Source organism: Chiloscyllium punctatum, chromosome 11, assembly GCF_047496795.1.
Source record: "Chiloscyllium punctatum isolate Juve2018m chromosome 11, sChiPun1.3, whole genome shotgun sequence".
Lineage (NCBI taxonomy): Eukaryota > Metazoa > Chordata > Chondrichthyes > Orectolobiformes > Hemiscylliidae > Chiloscyllium > Chiloscyllium punctatum.
Window position 1 is genome coordinate 53,137,542 of NC_092749.1, and position 14,146 is coordinate 53,151,687.

The 14,146-nt window shown below is 40.3% G+C and overlaps 1 protein-coding gene across 1 annotated transcript in view; it reads right to left on the bottom strand.

Annotated features, from left to right (window-relative positions):
* rps6kc1 (ribosomal protein S6 kinase polypeptide 1) overlaps positions 1 to 12,988 on the bottom strand; it is a 176,883-nt gene extending 163,895 nt beyond the window's left edge. The window contains exons 1-3 of the mRNA XM_072580801.1: positions 12,833 to 12,988; positions 12,018 to 12,053; positions 2,440 to 2,560 (exon numbers count right to left, since the gene is read on the bottom strand). Of these exons, the coding sequence (XP_072436902.1) occupies positions 2,440 to 2,560; positions 12,018 to 12,053; positions 12,833 to 12,934 (259 nt within the window). The 5' untranslated portion in view covers positions 12,935 to 12,988. The remainder of the gene's footprint in view (positions 1 to 2,439; positions 2,561 to 12,017; positions 12,054 to 12,832) is intronic.
* Between the last annotated feature and the right edge of the window lie 1,158 nt (positions 12,989 to 14,146).

Here is a 14,146-nt window from a genome sequence, read left to right on the forward strand (position 1 = left end):
CTACGGAGAAAACTGGAGACTCAAATATTAAACTTAATAGTTTAAGAATCTTTCAAACCAAATTAAGGGAAGTCAAAGAAATTGAACAGCTTTATGTGAAATTCACTCGAAGCTTTTCTTTTTTACAGTTCCAAGTGAACATCAAAAAGAAACAAAAGTTGATGAACTGTTGCAGACCAGTGCAGCCAAAATCCAAACCTTATCTATAGGGATGGGCTGAAGACATCAAAGGGAGGGCGAGTGACTGAGTGAGGTCAAAAGTTAATATTTTCAGGTTGTGAACCTCAAGGCAGCTCTTCCCTGCTTGCCACCATTTTCACAGGTCTGTCTCCCTCTCCTGCTCTCACAGGTCTTTCCCACAACCCCAGTCTTGCAGTTTTCAATGAAGAGTTGTGATCATTTTCAAGTCTTTAAAGTGAGTCACAGTAGATACAACTTTGTGAAGTATTGGTCCCATCCCAAATATGCTTGAACGTGGTTATTGAGTGCAGACTACAATTCAAAACTACAGTAACCCTGTACTAATAAGCATACACAAACAAGCCACAGTTACCATTGAATAAGTACTGCAAGAAACTAAATGCATCACTCTGGTTCAAGAGGTAATCTTTTTTTTCTTGAAGCTGGAGTTAAGGTACAGTTAGTTTCTGGAGTGCATAAGTCTGCACACACCAGTACGAAATCCTGCCTCAACTAGGTACCAGCCCTGCAATAAATGAAAATGTTCATTTTGCCAGTAGATATGTCATTATTCTTTCCAAGATTAAAGATACTCAAGTTTAGATATTTCAACTGCATTTCACCAAGCAGTTGAGCTCCCCTCAAAATGAACCTTGCATTCTTAACTAACTTCAGCATTAAAACAAACTTTTGTCTTTTTTTGTTGCAATGAGCAATATGGCATCAGACCAAATTATTTTTGAATAAGTGGAAATTGCAGCTAGTCCAGGCTTCAACTGCCCAGTCAGAATGCTCGAGATTAATTCGGAATGATTTACCTTATTTCTTCCTGCACCCCGTTCCCAACCTTGCACAAATAGCTTCATTTCCTTCTATTCCTTTCACCTTCACACATTTATCCAGATTCCTCTTCAACACACCAATGCTCTTTGTCTCAACTATTTCAAGTGGTGGCAAGTTCCACATTCAAATAATTTTTAAAAAGTTTCTCCTGTTTTTTTTAAATTGGACTTACTGGTGACAACTCACATTCTGACCCTAAATAATGAAGAAAGAATGTTTTAAGCAGCCAATAAACGTTTGGGCTTTATTGCTAGGGATTGGACTTTAAAACAGGGAAGTCTTGTTCTAACCAAACAGGGTGTTGGACATGCTACATCTGAAATACTGTAGATAGGTTTGGCCCCTTATTTAATAAAAAGGATATACTGTTGCTGGGGGCAGTACAAAAATTGATTCACTTAGCTAATTCCTGAGAATGAAAGGATTGAACAGGACAGCTAAACAAGTTAGATCTTTAGAATTTAGAAGAATGAGGGGTGATTTGTTGAAACACACAAGATTCTGTGCTTGACAGTGTAGTTGGTAAGACAACACTAAGATAAATGTCAAACTAGGGCACACAGTTACAAAATAAGGAGACACTCATTTAAATCTGAGGATAACAGGTTTATCCATTATAAATGGATAACGGCTGGATCACTGAACGTATTTAAAAGAGGAGGTAAATAGACTTTTGAGATAGTAGGAAGCTAAGGACTATGCTGAGCTGGCACAAAACTGAAGTGAGGCCTGGGGCAGATCAGCCATGATGTTGCTGAATGGCGTGGCAGGCTTGAGGGGCTAATGTCAAGACTAGAGTGATGCTGGAAAAGCACAGCAGGTCAGGCAGCATCCGCACAGCTGGAATAAAATTGATGTTTTGGGCAAAAGCCATTCATCAGGAAGAATTCCTCTACTCCACATACATTTATAGTCTCCTTATCCTGCTCACTAAAATGCACCAGTCACACATGTCCATTTTAAAGTTGTTTGCCAATTGCATATAAGTTTATTTTTATTTTTGCGATCTTCCTTTGTATTAATTATATTCCACAAATTAGTACAATCTACAAATTTTGAAATTGAAATTTCTGAATGCACTATCTAGCTTGTTTACTTAACTGGTGCTCAGCCCCTACCTATACTGTATTGTAAACAGCTTTCCATCAATTCTGCCACTTTGTCTCTGACACCACATCATCTGACTTTACTAGATTGTAATTTCATACCACGCAAACAAATTTGGAAACTTAAAAGCATATGCAGGGGTGTATCTGTAAGTGAAGAATTGTGTACCTTAAGCATATGCAGCAGCATATTTCGCATTGTAAACTGGAGTGTCAATTCCACTGACACTGTACATTTTGCAGTAAAAGCAGAAACAATTCTGGCACTGCATTTTTGCAAACAGTTAGAAAGAAAACATAACTGCCTTACCAAAAACTTTTCCTTTAGCAAAAGGTGGAAATAATTCTGGATGCCTGTATAAAGTTTTATGAAGCTGCCAGAGCTCTTTGTGAAGTTTCTTAAAATCACTGTAACGTTTCCAAACTACTATCTGAAACAAGGGGGGAAAGTCAGTTATTAGCAAACCAATATGACTATTTCCACTTCAACACAGTTAAAAGTAGCTACATTGACAAAGAAAATAAAAATACTTTAATACAGGTTCTGGAGTTATCCGGTCAGTGGCTAAATCTACTACACAATGCAGTACTAAGTCAGTCAATCAGACCAGTGTCCACAAGTTCCATTTCTGGTCTGTGTCAAGTCAGTTAGTTAATCGTAACCGGCTATCTATTACAATTGGGTTCAATGCCCTGGAGTGTAGGGGAAGAAACAATTCAGGAATCTTGGTTCATTTGTCTGTGATACCCCCCACCGCTAACAAATATGGATGTCTGGTAGACACAGTGCCTTGGCCAACATGTCCTTCCAAATCAAATAATCTGTTGGCATTGGATGTCCAGACTCAGTCAGCAAAGCGTATTCAGTCACACCCCAGCAAGACACCTACAGGGAGGAGTGAGAAAATCCAGATAATATCTATTCCCAAATCTGTAATATGAAGTAATATGCAACTAGAATACAAATGAAAATGAAACTCAAAAAATTGCACTATAAAATTTAATAATCCAGCTAACAGTGCAAAGTCCTAGGTTTTTTTCCCAAATTTATTATTCCCAGTCTATAAACCTCAGCATGCCAAAAAGAAAAAAGTCCCTTGGCAACAAGCTGCACCACATACTTGAAGAATTCAATTATAATGATTAACAAATCAACTAGGAGGCAGTTCATTATTACCAATTAATTCTTTATCTTTAGTGTTCTCATTGATTAAAAGCTAGAAACTTAAGTTTTTGGTTTGTAACAAGTTACTTGAATAATTTAAAACTACAATACCTGGTGGTGTAGGAAATATCAGGATTAGAAGGGTCTGCAAATGATGAGCAGGAAAATTAAATGGGAAAATATGGATAAAAAATTTATTATATTTTATATATGGTATTTAAGTTAGTAAATTAGTTCAATTCCAGATAGTGGATTGCAAGATATACACTAGTTAAGAATGCAACTTTAAGATTCAACATGCAAATTAACTGGACCACATGGTACCACAGTTTGTACTTTACACCAAAGAAAATGGCATTGTATCGTTGTTGCAAACTTATGGTGAATTAACTATATAAAACTTTACAAAATATTCTAAAGAGCAATATTTCTGTATGAAACAATCAAAACTATTTGTAAAGAAACAGTAATAGTGTTTCATGCGTAAAATATGTGTAGAATGGTACAATAGTGCATTGGTCTGTACAATAATGGACAAGATAGTTTGTGTCATTCCCCACAAGCTGGGTTTATGATTTCAGCCAGATCTGTAAGAAGCAAAATCCAGAAATAAGTCAGCACTTCCTCAAAAGGCACATAGAGAAAACTGGCATGCACTGATTCCTGTGGAATCTCCATCACCTCCCGTTGGCTGGTTACAAAGTTGCATGAACCTAAAGAGACAATCATCCTAACCTTTTATCAATCAACAAACTATTAGGGATTCTACAGCTTATAGTTTGATTTGGTGTGTGCAGTCAGTGAAAAAAACATTTCAAGTTTAGTTTTACTATTCTGTACAGTTTAAGAATCACGTCTAAATCACCCTTCTTTCCTCCCCCCCCCCCAAAACTAAAAATAAAACTGACAGCTTAACTGTAGTCTTTCCAAGGTTTAACTTTGTCCTCCATTTAATTGAAGACCAGAACAGATTTAAACAAAATACTACAGAGATAAAGAAAAACATTCTGTAGCTTGTATTGCGTTTTCATTTCTTGATTTGCTTTGTTGATAGGTTAACTGCAATGACTGGATCAACCATTGAGTCAACTGACAAACCTAAATTCCACATATTAACACATTTGAATAAAAAATGTATAACTCCATTCTTTAACCTTTGTGCATTACTTTATATTTCTCCTTGTGAAATTTAAATCAAATCACAAGTACCTATATACTTTTGTCAATCTTTAGTCATTTACTTAGATTCAACTGTTCATTTGCCTTTCTGTCCCCTTAACCTACTCACCATCTCCCACTCACTCCTGCTCCCCACACAGACACACACTAATCTGTGAATTGATCAGATTGCACAAACTTCTGCATCCAAGATGTTAATCCAAGTGAGAAGTAATTAGACACTACAAGGATTTCAACACTAAGCTTAAGATTTAGCATTTCCTTTTCTAACATGCCATTTTTCCACCAAATCTGCAGTCTTTTTTTTGTTTAAAAAAATCTTTTCTTTTCCTCCTTTCTTAGCTAAGACAGTAAACACATGACCTGCTCCTCATCTTTGCCAATATGCCTCCATAAAAAAACAACACTTGTGATACACCACAGTTGCTTGGAGTGAGTGACTATCCTGTTCATCTTTCTATTCAAATTTCAATAGTCTCACATTACATTATACCTTAATATTCAGTATTGCAAAACAACAACACTAAAGGGCACTTTTGTCAAATTACATAATTGTCTTCTTCAGTTTTGAGTTTAGTTACTGCTTTCGTGTAGTGATGCAAAGACATCATGAAATATTATGATTTACTGTTTTCCTGATGATTAAGATCCAGTAATTGATAAAACCTAAAGCTGTGTTTCAAAAAAAAGGGGAAAAAAAAGGTAAATTCCCTGATGAAAAGCCTGACTCAAATCTCACTGACAACACCAAAGATGATCTTGAAATCCAAAGTTATACTGTTGCCCAAATAAATTACATTTTTCACCAAGACTACCTGCTAAAGAATGAAATAAGTCAAGATTAGAGTGGTGCTGGAAGAGCACAGCAGATCAGGCAGCATCCGAGGAGCGGGAAAATCGAAAATGAAGGGCTTTTGCCCGAAACGTCGATTTTCCTGCTCCTCAGATGCGGCCTGACCTGTTGTGCTTTTCCAGCACCACTCTAATCTTGACTCTGATCTCCAGCATCTGCAGTACTCACCTTCGCCTAAAGAATGAAATAACCTAACTGGAACTGAGATAGTAAAATGCCATCAGAGTACAGAACTTTATTGTCCTTCAGGGCCCAAAGGAAGTTTAACAATGGAGATTCTTGCACCAACGCTGAAGATCAAGTGAGAAGAAGCTGTGCATATCTAATCCAACCAGATTCTTTGAAAGAATTATCGTAGATTATCAAATCATTATCACATTGCCATTTGTGGGAGCTTGCTCAGTATAAATTAGCTATCTCCTACATCGTCCATCAAAAAGATAGTTTGAAATGTTTTTTTTCCCCTTTTAGGATTGAATTGGATCGTAAATTGTTTTTTCTTCCCCAAAAGAAAATGGATCGGGACAAGTTCTGACATTCTAGAGATGTTTAAGTTGCCTAGAGACAATTAATTTCACCAAATATGTTAGAGGTTTCATTTATTGTGTAAATCAAATTTGAGTAACTTGAAATTAGGGAAATTATTGTTTTCTTTAAGAGGTCAGCAGACATCCAACCTCTCAGCTGGGAAATTTCATACAAAAGGAAATAACTTCTTAACTAAATCATACGAGGAATGAATGCGGAGTACAAAGAACGTAGAAAGATAATTTGAGAAGTGAATTTACACAATTGCAGTAAAATGCAGTATGAGTTATCTAACAATATGACAACTTTATCACTTCCACTGAATATGGTGCACAAGTAGGCTGGCAATGAAATACCAGGAGAGGCTGATGTTGAACATTTGATGTGGATGACAAAACTGGAGACCACATATCTCCTCAGCAGTTTTCCTTCAGGAAGCAGGTGCAAAGGCCTGGAGTTCGCTGTAGTCATTAGGCTACAACTGTCAGCATCCATCATTATACCCTCTCTAAATCTGACATCAACTTCCTGAATCCATAAGTTTCAATTAACCAGACTTGCCTTCAGTGGTTCTAGACTTCTCCATCACGTGCTTTTCTTGAACCGCCTCAAACTGTCACCAATTAGAAATCACTGAACTGGTGTCAACTTTCTTGTATTATTTTGTATAAAAAGCCTCCTTCAATAAGCTGTAATTGGTTTAATTGTTTAGGGATGCCTCCAGTCTTGAAAGACTAATTTCCCATTTGTGCGCTATCAAATTTCTCCATTATAATAAAAAACACAAACTCCTTTGTTAAACTTTGTAAGCAATATTCCAGCTTCTAACTTAATGTCATGCATACATCCTGTTAACCTTACTCTCTGAAAAAATGTAATTAATAGAAAAGAATAATGACAACATTTTAATGTCCTTGTTTCTTGCCTTTTAGTGCACTTCAATGTTATCGCCCACTTACCCCTTTAATGATCTCACTGTTGCTGTGCACAAGTAGATTCCCTTGGTGCCAGATTCAAACCAGCATTGGGAAGGGGAAATCCATGTCACATATACTGTATAATGTTTCCTGGCACCTAATTATGAATAGTATCCTAAAATGTGTTAGATTGGCCAAAATGGCGTTAAACTAAATAGATCATAGATCATAGAGATGTACAGCATGGAAACAGACCCTTCGGTCCAACCCGGCCATGCCGACCAGATATCCCAACCCAATTTAGACCCACCTGCCAGCACCCGGTCCGTATCACTCCAAACCCTTCCTATTCATACACTCACCCAAATGCCTCTTAAATGTTGCAATTGTACCAGCCTCCATCACATCCTCTGGCAGCTTATTCCATACACGTACCACCCGCTGCGTGAAAAAGTTGCCCCGTAGGTCTCTTTTATACCTTTCCCCTCTCACCCTAAACCTATGCCCTCTAATTCTGGACTCCCCGACCTCAGGGAAAAGACTTGGTCTATTTATCCTATCCATGCCCCTCATAATTTTGTAAACCTCTGTGAAGTCACCCCTCAGCCTCACGCTCCAGGGAAAACAGCCCCAGCTTGTTCAGCCTCTCCCTGTTGCTCAAATCCTCCAACCCTGGCAACATCCTTGTAAATCTTTTCTGAACCCTTTCAAGTTTCACATCATCTTTCCGATAGGAAGGAGACCAGAACTGCACGCAATATTCCAACAGTGGCCTAACCAATGTCCTGTACAGCTGCAACATGACCTCCCAACTCCTGTACTCAATACTCTGACCAATAAAGGAAAGCATAACAAACACCTTCTTCACTATCTTATCTACCTGCGACTCCACTCAAGGAGGTATGAACCTGCACTCCAAGGTCTCTTTGTTCAGCAACACTCCCTAGGACCTTACCACTAAGTGTATAAGTCCTGCTAAGATTTGCTTTCCAAAATGCAGCACCTCGCATTTATCTGAATTAAACTCCATCTGCCACTTCTCAGCCCATTGGCCCATCTCGTCCAGATCCTGTTGTAATCTGAGGTAAACCTCTTCGCTGTCCACTACACCTCCATTTTTGGTGTCATCTGCAAACTTACTAACTGTACCTCTTATGCTCGCATCCAAATCATTTATGTAAATGACAAGAAGTAGAGGACCCAGCACCGATCCTTGTGGCACTCCACTGGTCACAGGCCTCCAGTCTGAAAAACAACCCTCCACCACCACCCTCTGTCTTCTACCTTTGAGCAAGTTCTGTATTCAAATGGATAGTTCTCCCTGTATTCCATGAGAGCTAACCTTGCTAATCAGTCTCCCATGGGAAACCTTGTCAAACACCTTACTGAAGTCCATATAGATCACATCTACCACTCTACCCTCAATCTTCTTTGTTACTTCTTCAAAAAAAACCCAGTCAAGTTTGTGAGACATGCCCAAACACAAAGCCATGTTGACTATCCCTAATCAGTCCTTGCCTTTCCAAATACACATACATCCTGTCCCTCAGGATTCCCTCCAACAACTTGCCCACCACTGAGGTCAGGCTCACTGGTCTATAGTTCCCTGGCTTGTCTTTACCACCCTTCTTAAACAGTGGCACCACGTTTGCCAACCTCCAGTCTTCCAGCACCTCACCTGTCACTAATCGATGGTACAAATATCTCAGCAAGAGGCCCAGCAATCACTTCTCTAGCTTACCACAGTTCTCAGGTACACCTGATCAGGTCCTAGGGTTTTATCCACCTTTAACCGTTTCAAGACAGCCAGCACTTGCTCATCTGTAATCTGGACATTTTGCAAGATGTCACCATCTATTTCCCTACAGTCTATATCTTCCATATCCTTTTCCACAGTAAATACTGATGCAAAATATTCATTTAGTATCTCCCCCATTTTCTGTGGCTCCACAGGCCGCCTTGCTGATCTTTGAGGGGCCCTATTCTCTCCCTAGTTACCCTTTTTTCCTGAATATATTTGTAAAAACGCTGTGGATTCTCCTTAATTCTATTTGCCAACACTATCTCATGTCCCCGTTTTACCCTCCTGATTTCTCTCTTAAGTATACTCTACTTTCTTTATACTCTTCTTAGGATTCACTCGATCTATCCTATCTATACCTGACATATGCTTCCTTCTTTTTCTTAACCAAACCCTCAATTTCTTTAGTCATCCAGCATTCCCTATACCTACCAGCCTTCCCTTTCACCCTGACAGGAATATACTTTCTCTGGATTCTTGTTATCTCATTTCTGAAGGCTTCCCATTTTCCAGCTGTCCCTTTACCTGCAAACATATGCCTCTAATCAGCTTTCGAAAGTTCTTGCCTAATACCGTCAAATTTGGTCTTTCTCCAATTTAGAACTTCAACTTTTAGATCTGGTCTATCCTTTTCCATCACTATTTTAAAACAAATAGGATTATGGTCACTGGCCCCAAAGTGCTCCCCCACTGACACCTCAGTCACCTGCCCTGCCTTATTTCCCAAGAGTAGGTCAAGTTTTGCATCTTCTCTAGTAGGTACATTCACATACTGAATCAGAAAAGTGTTCTGTACGCACTTCAGAAATTCCTCTCCATCTGCGTGGTGGCACAGTGGTTAGCACTGCTGCCTCACAGCGCCAGAGACCCGGGTTCAATTCCAGCCTCAGACGACTGACTGTGTGGAGTTTGCACATTCTCCCCATGTCTGTGTGGGTTTTTTCCGGGTGCTCCGGTTTCCTCCCACAATCCAAAAATGTGCAGGTCAGGTGAATTGGCCATGCTAAATTGCCCGTAGTGTTAGGTGAAGGGGTAAATGTAGGGGAATGGGTCTGGGTGGGTACGCTTCGGCAGGTCGGTGTGGACTTGTTGGGCCGAAGGGCCTGTTTCCACACTGTAAGTAATCTAATCTAATCTAAACCTTTAACACCATGGCAGTCCCAGTCGATGTTTGGAAAGTTAAAATCCCTGACCATAACTACCCTATTATTATTACAGATAGCTGAGATCTCCTTACAAGTTTGTTTCTCAATTTCCCTCTGACTATTAGGGGGTCTATAATACAATCCCAATAAGGTGATCATCCCTTTCTTATTTCTCAGTTCCATCCAAATAACTTCCCTGGATGTATTTCCGGGAATATCCTCCCTCAGCACAGCTGTAATGCTATCCCTTATCAAAAAGGCCACTCCCCCTCCTCTCTTGCCTCCCTTTCTATCCCTCCTGTAGCATTTGTATCCTGGAACATTAAGCTGCTAGGCCTGCCCATCCCGGAGCCATGCTTCTGTAATTGCTATGATATCTCAGTCCCATGTTCCTAACCATGCCCTGAGTTCATCTGCCTTCCCTGTTAGGCCCCTTGTATTTAAATTAAGCTGCACTTATTTCATAGTCCTACTTTATCCCTGCCTGTTTGACTCACTTCTGTTCTCAACTGTACCAGTCTCAGATTGATCTCTTTCCTCACTAGCTCCTTGGGTCCCACCACTTTGCACCCCCCCCACTAGCTCAAATCCTCCCAAGCAGTTCTAGCATATTTCCCTGCCAGTATATTAGTACCCTTTCCAATTTAGGTGCAATCCGTCCTTCTTGTACAAGTCACTTCTACCCCAAAGGAGATTCCAATGATCCAAAAATGTGAATCCTTCTCCCATACACCAGCTCCTCAGCCATGCATTCATCTGCTCGACCCTCCTATTCTTGCCCTCACTAGCTCGTAGCACTGGGAGTAATCCAAATATTACTACCCTTGAGGACCTCCTTTTTAAATTTATGCCTAACTGTAATCTCCCTTCAGAATCTCAACCTTTTCCCTTCCTATAAATGTTGGTTCCAATGTCGACTATGACCTCCTGCTGGCCCCTCTCTCCCGGGAGAACATTCCGCACCCTCTCTGAGACATCCTTAATCCTGGCACCAGGGAAACAACACACCATTCTGCTTTTTCTCTGCTGGCCACAGAAACGTGTCTGTACCTCAGACTACAGAATCCCCTAATACAATTGATCTCTTGGAAGCCGACATACCCCTCATTGCATTACAGCCAGTCTCAATACCAGAAACTTGGCTGTTTGTGCTTCGTTCCCCTGAGAATCCATCACCCCCTTCATTTTCCAAAACAGCATACCTGTTTGAAATGGGTATATCCACAAAAGACTCCTGCACTAGCTGCCGACCTCTCTCACCCTTCCTGGAGTTAACCCATCTATGTGACTGTATCTAAGACTTTCCCCCCTTCCAATAACTGCCATCCATCACATACTGTTGCTGTTGCAAATTCCTCATCACTTCTATCTGTCTCTCCAACCGATCCACTCGATCTGATAAGATTCGCATCCAACAGCATTTATGGCTGATGTAATCCGCATTAACCTTTCAACTCTCTTTAAATTCCCACATCTGACGAAGTACATATCACTGCAAAGGCCATTTTTGCTCCTTCACAATCTACAGACCCAGAAAATAACACCATCTTATCCTCTACAAAACACTGCATAATAGCTATGACTTATATTTTAAGTTTAATCAAGAGACTTATCTCCAAAAACATAAATCAAGAAAGAACCCACTAATACAGCCTTTCCCTTGGACAGACTTAAAACAACAATTAACTAATCTGATTTTGTGTTGTGAACTTCGTCCAAGATTAGTTGTGAAATTCACCTTCACTATTTGTTAATTTTGACTGAGGAGAAAACGAGGACTGCATGTGCTGGAGCTCAGAGTCGAGTGTGTAGGGCTGGAAAAGCACAGCAGGTCAGGCAGCATCCGAGGAGCAAGAGAATCAACGTTTCGGGCATAAGCCCTTCATTAGGAAGGGGATGATGTACCATCAACTGCTTCTCAATAGGAAAGCATTATAAAACTAATGATTTTAAACAAATGGTTATCACTTTTAAAGGAACTAAATTTACAATGCCAAATTTAAGGGGTCATGAAATCCACTTTTGTATGGTTCATTTGGGGCTTTTGTAGCTGGAGCAGGCAGTCTGTAATTTTTCATACAGTTGCACATACAACATACTAAACTTCCATGACCAAGGATTTTCATGATATCCACCTTCAAATGCAATCAAGACTATTTTCAGTTTGTTCTCATTTTATTGTTATTTCTAATCTTTTATGCAGAATGCTTTCATGAAAATTAATTTTATCAGATATTTAAAATACTAATCAGCCACAATATTGAATTCAGCAACACAGTCAATGTTCAACAGCTGATTACCTCCTGAACTTCTTCCGGATTTCTTCTTGAAACAATCTATTTAAAAAAAAACGAAATGGATCTGAGAAATGCCATAAATCCAGTAGATTGTTAAACATCAAGCATCAATTAAATATTAACTTTCATACACTTGTAGGGATTCTGTGAATTAAGAAGGTTGTGTTCAAAATACATGACTAGTTAGCAATTTTTGACTAGATTTGTAGCTCAAACTTAGGTACTTTACTAGTCATTCATCATTATGCGGAACAGCACAACCTTATATGGATGAACCCATACAATTACAGATAAGCAAATGACATGAATTTTAACTCAGCTGCAAAAATTAAATCAAGCTTATTATGGAATGTAACATTATAAATGACGTAATGTTGAAATACAATAACACGGAAACGCCAAAGCAAAAACGATTGTGCTAAGGCAACCCCCAGTGCTTTTGCCGAGTCTGAAACACAGTTTAAAAAACGCTCTTTACAACCAAATCCACCTTACTCTCCAACTGTTGAAACCAGAAGTAAATGAATTGTGTGACTTATTTCGGTGACTGCACAGATTGTTTTGCTGCAATATATGGCAGTAGTATGTCAGGCAAGCTGCACGCGCTCCCCAGGCCGGTGTTCGAATTGTCCCGGGCTCGTTCTCTTTTCGAACTCGGGCTGAAGCCGGTGCAGCGTCGCCCGGCTCACGGCCAGGCTCCCCCACCAGCTGCTCTCAGCTGCAAACAGCATCTCCCACCAAACCCCAAGGCAGACAGGCAGACAGCCAGCCGGCCGGCCCTTCCAGCACCCACCCCAGGGCTCACACGACCAACTCACCCGCGCTGTCACTTTATAAACCGTGTAGCCTTTCCTGTGTCTCTTTGGATCGGTTATAGTGTAGAAGCGAACCAGGTCCCCTTTGTTTTTCTGCGGTAACATGATCTGTCAACCCCCAACCACTGCACCCGTACTCGCGTACTCTCTTTTTACATCATTTCCTCGTCCACTTATTCACACCGCCTACTTCCTATACGTCTATTCCGTGGCCTTTCCATGTGGAGACTAGTTTTCATTGTTATAAATGTTCAGTTCTCTATGTCTTCAGCTTCAGTTTGGATAAATCCGATTTTAAAATTTGCAATCTAGATAATTATAGAGTTAAAAATCACACAACACCAGGTTATAGTCCAACAGGTTTAATTGGAAGCACACTAGCTTTCGGAGCGACGCTCCTTCATCCGGTGATAGTCAAATCATCTCCAAATCATAGATAATTATAGTTCACAGTCTCGATTTGTTTGTGTGTAGAGCGGAACATCTACAAAGTAGCACCAACACAGATTGAATACTGCTGAAGGTGTAGTTGCACTTTCATAGCTAGGTTGTTTTCTCCAGGTCGTGCTTCTCAATGATTCGGAGATGACGGTGTTGGACTGGGGTGTACAAAGTTAAAAATCACACAACACCAGGTTATAGTCCAACTGGTTTAAAGGATATTGGAGCGGGAGGGGGAGGATCCAGTTGTTGTGGCCCACGTTGGTACTAACAACATAGGCAAGACTAGGGTGGAGGACCTGTTTGGGGATTACGAAGCACTAGGCAGGAAATTGAAGCGCAGGTCCTCAAGGGTCATAATCTCCGGATTACTGCCCGAGCCACATGCCAGTTGGCATAGGGACAAGAAAATTAGGCAAGTAAACACGTGGCTAAGGGATTGGTGTGGGAAAGAGGGGTTCCACTTCATGGGGCATTGGCATCAGTTTTGGAACAGGGGGGATCTGTACCGTTGGGACGGTCTCCACCTGAACCGATCAGGTACCAATGTTCTAGCGAAGAGGATAAATAGGGTGGTCAGTAGGACTTTAAACTTCTGAGTTGGGGGGAAGGGAAAGTGAAAGCGGCAGGGAGTATGGTGTTAAATGGAAAGACAAGCAGCAGGATAGCATGTGTCCAGGCGGATTTAAAATTGAGGCATACTGGGAATGCAGAAAAAAGCAAGGATAACTTATAAGCAAGGACATCATATGACTTCCAATATCTCTAATGATAAGAAAGTTAGCATTAAGGTGCTTTACCTGAATGCTCGTAGCATTCATAACAAAGCAGATGAACTAATGGCACAGATCATAGTGAATGATTATGATGTGGTTA